Here is a 12,500-nt window from a genome sequence, read left to right as displayed (position 1 = left end):
TAATTATGTGCACATGCGTGTAATACACGTGATTTACAGGCATGTTTTTGTGTTCTTAATTAACTCTTGCTCACGTTCATGAAACAACGAACAACAAAGTCAACAAGCAATACAAAACATTTTTTCATTCAACAACATGTTAGCATCCATCCGATCATTACATATCAATGATGTTCGTGTTGTGTGTTCTAGGACTATCATTGGTGGTGGAGATCATTTCTTACGACGGGCAGCACAGCCTTTTATCTCTTCTTGTACTCTTTGTACTACATGCACACTCAATTGAGGCTGGAAGGCACTGCAAGTCATATGCTCTTCTTTGGCTACACTCTCCTTATTGTCATGTTTTTCTTTCTTTTCACTGGTAAGTTTGCTCGGCATCGGGTGTATGTAGCATGCGTGTTTGCTGTGGTCTGTTATGTTTGAAGTGACAGTGTGATTGGGTGTCACTTTGACTGGCTGTTGTTTGGAGTATTTGCATGTTTGTTTGTCACTTTGATTTTTGGGTTGTGTTTGGATGTGTCTGTTTTTGTTTTTATTTGTTTGTGTCTGTTGTCCGTTTGGCTGCCTGTCTATGTGTTTGTCTGTTGTCTGTCAGTCTGTCTGTGTGTTTGTCTGTTTGTTGTCTGTCTGTCTGTGTGTTTGTCTGTCTGTCTGTATGTGTGTTTGTCTGTTTGTCTTCCTTCTGTCTGTCTGTATGTGTATTTGTCTGTCTTTTTTTCTGTTTGTCTGTCTGTGTGCTTGTCTGTCTATTTTCTGGCTGTCTGTCTGTCTGTCTGTCTGTGTGTTTGTCTGTTTGACTGTCTGTTGCTCTGTCTGTCTGTCTATTGTTCAGTGAATGAGTCTGTCTTCATCTATGTTGGATGTACCTATTGTATCAAACTATCTGTTTGTCTGTTTATTTATTTGTCTCATTCTTTCCTACCTAGACTTGCATTCGTTTTCGTTGAATTGAAATCTTACTATGACGTGTGTGTAACAACATTCTTATTGTTTTAGGTACAATAGGATTTTTTGCTTCATTCTGGTTTGTCAGGAAAGTCTACTCAGTCGTCAAGATAGATTGACATGACTGTGACATGAAGTAGTAAGTAGTAATTAACAGTTGCAGTAGAATGAGCAACAGCCATTGTTGTGTGGATGAGTGAGTGCATTGCTGGGAACATGGTGTGTGTGTATTTGTTGCCGTTATGAAGCATTCGATCATATGGTGTTGAGTACTTTTCTTGCATACAGCAGGTAGTTAGAAAACAGACAGTTGACATACAACAGACAAAAGACAGACAGACAACAGACATACAGATAACAGACAGACAGATGACAGACAGACAGACAGACAACTGACATACAGACAACAGACAGATGGATGACAGTCAGACAGATGACAGTCAGACAGACAGACAGATGACAGACAGACAGACAGATGACAGACAGACAGACAGATGACAGACAGACAGACAGATGACAGACAGACAGACAACAGACATACAGATAACAGACAGACAGACAGACAGACAACTGACATACAGACAACAGACAGATGGATGACAGACAGACAGACAGACAGATGACAGTCAGACAGACAGTCTTTTGGGTTTTAGCTTGCGGACTCGAGTCTTTTAAACTTAGTGGCTACTATAGTCTATGTATCGTAGTTCATGTTTGAAAATATAATACCTTTGACAGACAGACAGATGACAGACAAAAGGACAGACAGACAGACAGATGACAGACAGACAGACAGATGACAGACAGACAGACAGAAATACGCTAAAGAAAGGGACGTCTGGGGCCTACCCTCCAAATGCATCCCATTAATGTTCGAACACTTCGGACGTTGGGGCTCAGAGGCAGCTCAATTCCTACACTGCCTGTCACTCCAGTCTATAGACGAAGACGGAAGAAAGAACAGTCATGAATTTAAGTTATTGTGGCGTAAATGCATGTCGGTAGCTTTGCAAAGGTGTAATGCTAGCGTAATTAGCAGAAAGTTGGCAAGACTGGGACATTCTTCATTCGCACGTAGTTAAATTATGGCGTCGGCCGTTTGGGCCAGACTAGAATATAGTAGTGTTGTTCTTTGAAAATATATGTATTGACAGACAGACAAAAGGACAGACAGACAGAAGGACAGACAGTCAGGCAGACGACAGACAGACAGATAGTCAGGCAGACGACAGACAGACAGATAGTCAGGCAGACGACAGACAGACAGACCAACTAGCAGGCAGACAGAGTGACATTCGCTCTACACTAGGTGGGACTTCAGTTTCTCTGAGGATGGGGTTGGAGAAAGCAACGGGTAGTGAGAGCAACTGCAAGTTGACATGGCCGCATTTGCACTGTCATCCTTTCAGACTTTCTGACAAATACAAAACTGACCTTGACAACCAGTGTCAGTGTGGGTCAAGTGACCATTGCGCATGCGCACAACGTTATCCACAACCCTTCAACTCACAGCATTCGGCGATGATCGAGATGCCACACTCACATTACAAAATCAAGTTTCATGATATGGTATACTAATATCTCGAGTCCACATAACAAAGCTACACCAAGACAATATCCAACTGTCTAACAGTTTACGTGGGAGCATTTAACGAGAAGGAGAGTTTCGATCGGTGCTTCCCTTTCCGATTCAGTATCGCGTCTTGCATGGTTTTTCTCTCCTTCTGCTCGATCTCCTGGTGTTTCCGCTTCTCCTCTTCACTCTTCTGCATCTCCTGAATTATCTTCAAACGCTCCTCATTCTAAAAAAATTAGAAAAAAAGAGAGGCATTAGATTGAATTGTAGAAGCTTGTTATGAAATCTATTCTACAGTATTGCTGTTTAAAACAGTCAATCCTTACTGCACACTCAATAACGACTTCAACCTGCAGGCATTTCAATACACATTCAATACAGAATTAGTGACAGAACATCAGACAACAACAGAGCTTGACATCACGATGAGACACAGGCTCAAGGGTTCAGCCCGTCATTCCCACTTCAAGATCTTTTGCCTCAAAGGGAGAGAATGCTGGCATAAGGGGATAATGACCTTGTACGGAAGAGAGAGACTTTGTAGGAGGAGACCACAGGGGGGAGTACGCAAGGGGAGAGACAACTCAAGAAAGAGACCATTCAGGACAATAAGACCTTGTTTGGGGACAAGCAGACACACACACACACACACACACACACACGATGCTGTAAGTGGCATCAAGTTCCTATTGTGTAATTGGAATGCCAAACACAAATTCTGTCTGTAAGTTCTGGAATTCATATGTGCTTATATAGCCGACTACTGGTATGTACAAGAGATCAACACATGACCAAGGTATAATTGTCAAACACATTCTTGTACATTTTAGAGCTGCATGCAGCAGACATACTAACAATAAGACCTCATAGGGGGACAAGACTTCATAGGGGGACAAAACCTACTACGGACAAGACTTCATGGGGGGATAAGACCTCATAGGGGGCATTCACCATGTCATAGGGGATTTGACCTCACAGGGAGAATTGTGACATTGTAGGGGGAACAACCATCTGAACCCTCAAGCCTCGATGAGACCATCCTCACCTGTCGTTTCTGTGCCTCCAGTAGCTTGCGATTGTTCTCCTCCATGATTCTGTGCAGCTCGACGCTCTGGCGTGTCTTCTCCTCCTGGCAAGAAAGCAACACAAAGCGCGCCTTACAAAACCGGCAAGCAACAAGTCGAAGACAGAGATCTGTGCAACTAGTTTTTTTTGCGTCTGGCAAACAGAGTCAGCATACACCGCACATCACCCGTTTCGTGTGTCGTTGACGGATTGCACTGCACTGCGCGAATTCTGCACATTCATCTTACAAACAACATAAATGTATATATCATCACAAACGCGATTTAAAGTTTGAGCAAATTGGTGGTGACAAGGGGGCGTGGTTAAGCAACTTGATGCAAGCTCCTTCACCTCCTGGCGCTTCTGTTCGTCTTCCTGCGCCTTCCGCTGCCTCTCGAGATCCTCCAGCATTTGCTGTTCCAAAACACGTTTGGCCTCCTCGACCCTCCGGGCCACTTCCGCTTCTATTTCCGGTCTGCGTCTGGCGATTTCTTCTTCGACTCGTCGCGCTATTTCGTTCTCGACGCGTCGCGCTACTGTCTCTTCGATTAGTTTTTCTTCCGCTTCTTTCTGCTTGCGCAGCCGCTCGATTTCTTCTTCCGTTTTTTGTGTGTCGATTTCGACCGGTTTTCGTCGGTTCACGCTGCGTCCGAACTCGTCGATGGACGGGGAACGCGGCCGGATGCGTCTCGGACTGCGACTGCGGCTGCGGTGTCGTCGGTGGCGTTTCCGGTCGCGAGATCTTGAGCGCGGCCGGTCGTGTGACCCCTTGGAGGGCGCCGGTTTTTCTCGAAACGACGACGTCTTGCGCTTGTGTTTTCGATGTTTTTCGTGACGTTTGCTGGCTGGTGGTGAACGGGAGCGGCTCTTGGAGCGAGACGAAGATGACGTCCGCGCCATGATGGTACATACGGGACTTGCGGTGGTAGGTGGCAATTGTCACGTGAGGTAAAATACACGGCACGTGAGTAGGTGTGGCGATGCTAGAGATGCGTCTTTGCTATGTTCTCTTACAGATTTCCATTGCAGCAGCTCAGCATGAATTCACGGTGCATGCAACGTGGAAATCATATCACAATCCTAACATTCCCATTCGCTTTACTCTCCAACTGCCAACCGCCTCTCCATCATCACGAGCACTAGCCAACAAAGTCTACTTCAGAATCTGCAACAGAGATGCGTCGTTGACTTGGACGAGATGCGACAACCGATCAGAGGACGAGCAGACTCCTGTATGTCAACAGATTGGAAACTGTGGATTGGCTTGTGTGACATCAGCATCATACTGCAACATAACTTTTCCAACCATCGACACTTGGTATATGCTACAACTACATGTAGACACTATTGCATCCAAATGGACTCCAGTGTGTGACCCCGATGGACTGCTAAACCTACAGACCACCAGCGGTCCCACAACAGCTAGAGTTCCGAGCAACAGACCAAACAGACCATCCACATCGGACACATCCACATCGACTATCAATCTGGAAATATGGCAAATAGCATTAGTTGCAGTCGGAGGAGTCATACTAATTACGATTATTATCATACTCCTCGTATGCTGTGGATGCTTTCGAAGAAATTCGAAGACATACGAGGTGCAAAATCGTCTATCATCGAACTTACTGAGACACGAACCGGTCACATCTAGAAATACGGTTCACAGCAGCAGGTTGTCGTTGAGATCTAAAGGGGTGAATAACGCGAGTAAACGGTTTTGGAGACAAGAAGAAAATAATGTGGTTTGTATGCTTATGTGTGTGGTGTTGTTGGATGGATGGAGTAGCAAATGGTGTGTGTGTGTGTGTGTGTGTGTGTGTGTGTGTGTGTGTGTGTGTGTGTGTGTGTGTGTGTGTGGTGTGTGTGTGTGTGTGGTGTGTGTGTGTGTGTGTGTGTGTGTGTGTGTGTGTGTGTATGTGTGTGTGTTTTCAGGAAATTCGGCCTGATATCGACATTGTGCCCGTCTACAATAATCCACTGAATGCGTTTGTCACAGGCACAACCAACAGAATTCCGCTTACTAACAGGTAATAATGTATTTGTGTTAATATTTTTACTACCAATAATAAATAAATAATATGTAACAAATAGTAATTTATTTTGTGTTAATATTTTTGATATTATTAGTTATATTATATATTATCAAAAATTAATATTAAAGATATTAAAAATAAATTATTATTTGTTTATTATTGGTAGTAAAAATAAATATTAAAAATATTAATAATAAATAATAAATAAATAATAATAATAATTTGTTTTGTGTTAATATTTTTAATATTTATTTTAATAATAAATAATATATAACTAATAATAATTTATTTTGTGTTAATATTTTTAATATTTATTTTAATAATAAATAATATATAACTAATAATAATTTATTTTGTGTTAATATTTTTAGTATTTATTTTAATAATAAATAATATATAACTAATAATAATTTGTTTGTGTTAATATTGTTAATATTCATTTTTACAAATAAATAATAAACAAATAATAATATATATTTTTAATATCTTTAATATTAATTTTTAATAATGAATAATAAATAAGTAATAATAATTTATTTTATGTTAATATTTCAATATTTATTATTGAAAATAAATAATATATAACTAATAGTAATTTTGTGTTGTTTTAATATTTTTAATATTTATTTTTATTTTATATACCATGTATATATGTTTGTAATATTTCAATATTTATATATATATATATATATATATATATATATATATATATATATATATATAGCAACTGTGTAATTATTTGTTCTAAATTTAGAAACACACACAAACACTCAGGAGTTCCAGCCAGTGGTGACGTCATTTTTGTAATAAATTTATTAATAATGATTTATCACAAATAATGCTACAAAATATTTAATTTTGTAGCATCCAGTTGGGGAAGAAACCAATTACGAACAAACATTCTCATCATTTGTCGCCACAACAGATCACGTGGTCAGTGTCCACACACATGCACAAAGCAATCCGAAATCATTTTCTCAGGCTGTCGGCTTGGGCAGACGTGATGTGATTGGTCAACAGGATGCAACAGAGTTGGAAGTCACTTCACACTCTGAGACATCCGAGGACAGTGTAGAACTCGAAACTCCTTCAAATATAAGCATGACCACCAGCCTCTAACTGCAAGACATTAGTGTCTTGTATTTCTACTAATACTTAGGTATACATGTATCATACATGCATGCATACACGTATTGTGTGCATATGTCGACTGACAGGTACTCTACTGTGCCAGCCAGTTACTAATTTTAGAGTACTGTACTGTACATACTCGACTTAATGCTGAAATGTGGCGCGTGCGCAAAACAAATACGTAAATTTTTAAAGCGCATGCGTAAAACAAAGTATGCATTTTATGACGCATGCGCAAATAGATAAATTGACACGTGATTTGGATGTCTGTTAGCGTGCGTGTTGTGTCGTCCGCGGGGATTTGTCTCGTCTACGACTTCTATGATGATTTTCAAGACGATGCGAGCTACAGAACGAGCTGCCAGGATGTCTCACCGTGGGTTTTGCATTTTTGCGCATGCGCGTCGAAAGTGGTTGCGTCATAAATGGTTGCGTAGCAACAAACATTTTAAACAGTTAAGAAGACCGTCGGACACGAACGTGCATGGAATGAAAATTACGGATACGTTTGCAGGGATGGCCGACTCCTCGTCGTCTGCAGATGTCAAAGAATATCTGAAAATTGAAAATTCGTTGGTGAAACTTGTGATGACGTCATCATCTGTATTAAGACGGGAATTGCAGCAAGAGTTGTTGTCTTGGAAAACTCAAGTAGACGAGCAGACAGTCGGGCAGCTGGATGTTTGGAATGGACTCGAGTATTCCTTGCGTGATGACGTCAAAAACTCACGGTTTTCACTCAGAAAGTTTCCCGTATATTGTCGGAGAAAGGTCGAGAGTAACACAGACGATGTGCAAGTCATTCTTGATCTCAATCATTTCAAGTCGGATTTTGTTTACGTTCATTGTCTCAAGCCGTCGCCATGCCAACAGTATTTAGCAGTCATTGTTGATTTAGTCGGTCGTGAGCAGTATTCACTATTTGTGATGGAGCCCGGATGTTCAAATCCTATGACGTCATATTTGTTTAAAGCCAGCAGTGTGATGAACATTGAATGGTCACAAGTGCCCGGAACCTTTTTCTATACGACGGTTAGTAATACAAATCATGCATGTCAAGTATGGTGTCACACACTAGGATTGGAGACACACTCGGTCTATGAAGAAAAAGACAACGAGTATTATGTTGATATTAATCGGACTAAGGATGGTCGATATCTCACGATTAACTGTAATTCTCGCGATACATCCGAAGTTCATATTGTTGACAACGAACTCGTGTCCAGAGAGCCGACTGTCGTGTTCGAAAGGCAACCGGGTGTTGAGTGGTATCTCGAACATGCAGACGGCATCTTCTATTGCTTCACAAATCACTCTAAGAGTGGTGAATACCAACTTGTGCGCATGCGCAGAAAAGGATTTACGTTTAGCAAGCTCGACGTGTTGGTAGCATCGGAAGACGGTTTCCTACTTGAAGACATTGACGTGTTCTGCGATTACATCGTGTTGTATGGACGTCGACTTGGGAAAGCGGTTGTGTCGATCGTTAACCTTGTGAGTAAGGAGGTTATTGATATCAACCTGCCAAGTCAAGTGACATCGATACAGTCAGGATCAAATTGTGATATAAATTCTAGTCGATTTGTATTTGATATTTCTTCGCCAATTCTACCGGCTACGTTGGTTGCGTACGATGTAAAGGCGTCATTACGTCCAGTGGAGATAATGTCTCAATTCCGACTGAGTGGGATGGACCTCGAGAGCTACGTTATCTCAGACGTAGACGTTGCATCACACGATGGCCAGTCAATCCCACTGACTCTTGTCCATCACAGAGACGTCACTCTCGATCGTTCTAATCCTTGTATTGCGTTTGTGTACGGCGCTTACGGTCAGATATCGAACACCGGATTTCAGTCGTCGTATCTGAGTCTCCTCAAGAGAAATTGGCTTCTTGCTTTTTGCCACGTTCGTGGGGGAGGAGAGCTCGGTCGGACGTGGTACCAACAAGGACGATTGCGAAACAAACTGAACACGTTTCTCGACTTTGAATCGTGTCTTCGGTTTCTGCACGTCAATGGATACTCGAGACCATCTCTAACTACTGTTTCTGGAACGAGTGCGGGAGGCATGGCGGTTGGATGGTTGTGTAACAATAGACCGGAGTTGGTTAGGGCTGCTGTGTTGAGGGTCCCTTTTGTTGACGTGCTGAGCACGATGTTGAACGCCGATCTTCCTCTGACGAGCACCGAGTATGGAGAGTGGGGCAGACCGAGAGACAACGTCGACGACATGCAGACTATTTTATCATATTGTCCGTATGTGAACGTCAAGCAACAGAAATATCCTGCCTTATTGATATCAATTTCATTTAACGACGAGCGGGTGCCGTTCTGGGGTCCGGCAAAATTTGTGGCGAAATTGAGACATCTAAACGAATGTGTTGACAACTGGCAAGATTGGTATGCGGGATTAGGCAATTTGGTGTTGCTACAGACTGATTTTGGTAACAGTGGACATTTTGGTTCCGGAGATGTAAAATGGCAGAGTGAGAAAGAAGCATTCGAACTTGAATTTCTTATACGAGCCCTCAAGCTACATTAGCAGCGATGCATTCTATGTGTATGCTCAAGAATGATACACCACACTGAAGGTCAGTGACGATTGAGTGCCAGACGACCGATGCTGTTATACAGTATGTGTATCGTGTTACTCTATATTGGCATGTCTGTGAAATTATCTATGTACACATTGATATTAACATGGTTGTGCCAGGATGGGAGAGTGGGGATCGATCCAGCGACTAAAATACTGCAGCAAATTTGGGGTTGACTGTGTAGTGTGACTGTATGCCTCAAACTTCAGAGTAAAGTATGTACAATACATGTACATGTACACATGGACATCATAGGGTATTGGCTGTCAATCTGGACATTCAAATGGTGACGAGTTTGTCTTGAGAGTTGCTTCTCTGGCTGTACATGGACTAGTGACAAGTAAAAACTGAAAAGTTTACGACTTGGGTGGTTATGTACACCTTATAGGTGCAATCTGTTTTCGAGGTATTGTGAATCGATTTCTAACACCATTCTATCACTTTCAGATATCATTGGTTGTGCTCATCTGGCAGAGAGAGATCTGGAATAATGCAGCATGGTTTCTCAAATTAATGTTCCAGTATTGAGCCCTCCCTGCTATACTCACGTGTGGGCACACGCACACACACACACACACACACACACACACACACACACACACACACACACACACACACACACACACACACTATGGTCACATGACATGTGACCAGTCACGAATGCCTATCTAGATGGTATGACATTGGCAAGGGCGGACCTAATCGGCTGATACATGGCAAGTGTGTGATAAGTTACTTTCGATTAGTATGCACTTTCACTTATGTCACGTGACCATGGTTTGTAGTATTAGCATGGTCTAGGGTGTAATACAGAATAACCTATACTGAACTACAGGAGTAGCCAGTAAATTCACAAATTTGATTATTTGATTATTAGTTACCACAGCAACCAACACGATCTGCGCTCTGCACACCACGAACAGTAGCAGTGGCTTAATTGAAAATTAAAAATTCCGAAGTCATTCGTGTCCCTACAGCAACATAAGACTATCCCATTTATGTCCACAACAGACAGTTGAGAGTAATATATACACGTGACGAAACACAGACTCCCGGCACATAGATAAGCAGCACAAGTCCAGCTAGACAGCCACAACGAGATACACCTCTTGATCTCAACAACACGCTACAAAAGAACACATTTCCGCTCTCTTTTCACTGTCTCCGGAAACAGAGCCGTATGAATCGCCTCGTCAAACACGGCCTTGAGACCTTCCCGTGTCATTGCAGAGCATTCCATATACTTTACGGCTCCTATCTTCTTGCTCATTGCTCTGCCTTCTTGATCAGTTAGAATATGTTCGTTTCGACGCTTGAGCGACACTTCGACTTGAGGACTACCTCTTAAGTCCAACTTGGTGGCAACGAGTATGCGAGGCACCTCGCCGGCGTGATGCACTAATTCAGGATACCATTTTGTATATATGTTTTCTAGCGACGACGGCTCTGCTATAGAGAAACACATGAGGAAAACGTCTGTCATTGGGTATGATAGAGGTCGAATTCGATCGTAGTCGTCTTGTCCTGCGGTGTCCCATAGACCGATGCTGACTACCTCGTCCCCGACAGTAACATTGGCGGAATAGTTGTCGAACCTGTTGATCAGAATATGACACTGAGTTGGTGTATTGTCGATAACGCGATCAAAATTCAATAAAATGTATAGTGAGTGTTTCTATAGTAAACAAACTGGACACACAGACAGACAGACTGTCTGGCTGATAGACTAGACAGACTGATAGACAAACAGATAGATTGTATGCCCTGATAGACAGATAGACAGACAGAGAGACAGACAAACAGACCAAACATGTCACAGAGACATAATATAGAACCCACAACACTAATCACTGCACCTGGGACCCAACCGTTCAATCACCTAAATATTATTCAAAAGAGAACACAGGAAGAGGTTGCAACCACCCAAGCATCCAAAGTTCAATCTGATCAACCGGATGCCATTGGAACGACATCAACAGGTGGCCACCATAGCAATTGCCACACTGATGAGCGTTGAGTAATACGCGTCATTCGTCGTTTAGTGGTAAGAAGTAAACGTTTCAACAACTACAAGCCACAATCGTATTCATTCATAGTTCCAGTCATTGGCCGGCACAAAATGCGCTCCGCATGCACGCAGTCACTAAGCCTAATTCAGTCATTCAAGCCTCATTCAGTCACTCGAGCCTCATTCAGTCAGCGAGCCTCATTCAGTCAGCGAACCCCCGCGATCTATTACAGTCACTCGTCTCCGAGTACGTCTCAGTCAAGTCACACAGTAAGTGTCTCATGTTCAGTGTGGCTGTCATGCGCCCCACTTGTCATCGGATATATATTCGCCGACTCTTCAATCGCACACGTAAGCGGTTCGTAGTGTCACACCAAAAACGCCCAACCAACCCGTCACGAGACGACAACCCTCGAATAGTTTGCCTGTTCAACTTACACCGTGGGAACGTATTCGTCTGGAAACTTGTTTGTCGTGTAGGAGATCAGCATACACGTCTTACCGACCGCCCCGTCGCCAACTACGACACACTTTACCGACTTTTTGATGACCGCCATGAAGTCTGATCAAGACGAGGGGGCCCCAACAGGTTCTGATAGCAAAAGACAACACGTCGTTGATATGTGGGAAATGTTACGTTCGCCCAGACTGAGTAGCGAGGCAACAGTATCGCCGCGGAGCTCCGCACACTACAAACGGCTTTCAAAGCGGAAGCGATGACGTCATGTAATTCTGTGAAAAAGGCGTGGCGCTCATTTCAAACCTCTTTGCGATAAAATTTCAGAAGTTTTTTAAAACGCAAATTTTTTATAAAATGTAAAGTTTAAAATTTTATTTGAAAATTTGCGGTGCGTTTGTTTGGCCCTTTTCTCAAAACATGAAAATTGAAAGTTTGTATTGTACTGAATAGAAACTAAAACAAGCTTTTGTAAGCGTGATCTGAATATTCTGGAAGATTTACGATTGAGCATGCGTCATGGTACATAGTACGCTTACTGTATTGCCATGGTTTCTAGGGCTTCATTCCTTCTAGGGTCAAGAATTTTACGATTGATATCAAACTACAAATTTTAACATAATCTAAAATTAATATAATATAAATAATTAATTAAGACCGAAAGGTGAGAGTCTAGCATAATT

At 42.2% G+C, this 12,500-nt stretch overlaps 5 protein-coding genes across 5 annotated transcripts in view; 3 read left to right on the top strand and 2 right to left on the bottom strand.

Moving 5' to 3' along the window:
• The window catches only part of LOC134196751 (transmembrane 9 superfamily member 2-like), a 20,569-nt gene extending 19,358 nt beyond the window's left edge, over positions 1-1,211 (top strand). Inside the window, exons 19-20 of the mRNA XM_062665971.1 lie at positions 193-364; positions 1,000-1,211. Coding sequence (XP_062521955.1) covers positions 193-364; positions 1,000-1,067 — 240 coding nt within the window. The 3' untranslated portion in view covers positions 1,068-1,211. The remainder of the gene's footprint in view (positions 1-192; positions 365-999) is intronic.
• A 1,276-nt stretch (positions 1,212-2,487) lies between these two features.
• On the bottom strand, positions 2,488-4,504 carry LOC134196754 (arginine and glutamate-rich protein 1-A-like). Its single transcript, XM_062665973.1, has 3 exons — positions 3,941-4,504; positions 3,570-3,653; positions 2,488-2,750 (listed from the first exon to the last, which is right to left on the bottom strand). Exons 1-3 carry the CDS (start codon positions 4,487-4,489, stop codon positions 2,583-2,585), a joined length of 801 nt encoding a protein of 266 aa, XP_062521957.1. The 5' UTR covers positions 4,490-4,504; the 3' UTR covers positions 2,488-2,582.
• Positions 4,505-4,572: 68 nt separating this feature from the next.
• LOC134196752 (uncharacterized) lies at positions 4,573-7,023 on the top strand. The gene is made up of 4 exons (XM_062665972.1): positions 4,573-5,334; positions 5,525-5,619; positions 6,380-6,428; positions 6,490-7,023. The coding sequence occupies exons 1-4, from the start codon at positions 4,579-4,581 to the stop codon at positions 6,742-6,744; spliced, it is 1,155 nt and encodes a 384-aa protein (XP_062521956.1). The 5' UTR covers positions 4,573-4,578; the 3' UTR covers positions 6,745-7,023.
• Positions 7,024-7,059: 36 nt separating this feature from the next.
• Positions 7,060-9,907, top strand: LOC134196401 (protease 2-like). The gene is made up of 2 exons (XM_062665517.1): positions 7,060-9,740; positions 9,800-9,907. Exon 1 carries the CDS (start codon positions 7,078-7,080, stop codon positions 9,298-9,300), a length of 2,223 nt encoding a protein of 740 aa, XP_062521501.1. The 5' UTR covers positions 7,060-7,077; the 3' UTR covers positions 9,301-9,740; positions 9,800-9,907.
• A 294-nt stretch (positions 9,908-10,201) lies between these two features.
• LOC134196578 (ras-related C3 botulinum toxin substrate 1-like) lies at positions 10,202-12,063 on the bottom strand. Its single transcript, XM_062665749.1, has 2 exons — positions 11,799-12,063; positions 10,202-10,947 (listed from the first exon to the last, which is right to left on the bottom strand). Exons 1-2 carry the CDS (start codon positions 11,915-11,917, stop codon positions 10,479-10,481), a joined length of 588 nt encoding a protein of 195 aa, XP_062521733.1. The 5' UTR covers positions 11,918-12,063; the 3' UTR covers positions 10,202-10,478.
• Positions 12,064-12,500: the final 437 nt, after the last annotated feature.

Source organism: Corticium candelabrum, chromosome 21, assembly GCF_963422355.1.
Source record: "Corticium candelabrum chromosome 21, ooCorCand1.1, whole genome shotgun sequence".
Taxonomy (NCBI): domain Eukaryota; kingdom Metazoa; phylum Porifera; class Homoscleromorpha; order Homosclerophorida; family Plakinidae; genus Corticium; species Corticium candelabrum.
This window is presented reverse-complemented; position numbering and strand designations above follow the sequence as displayed.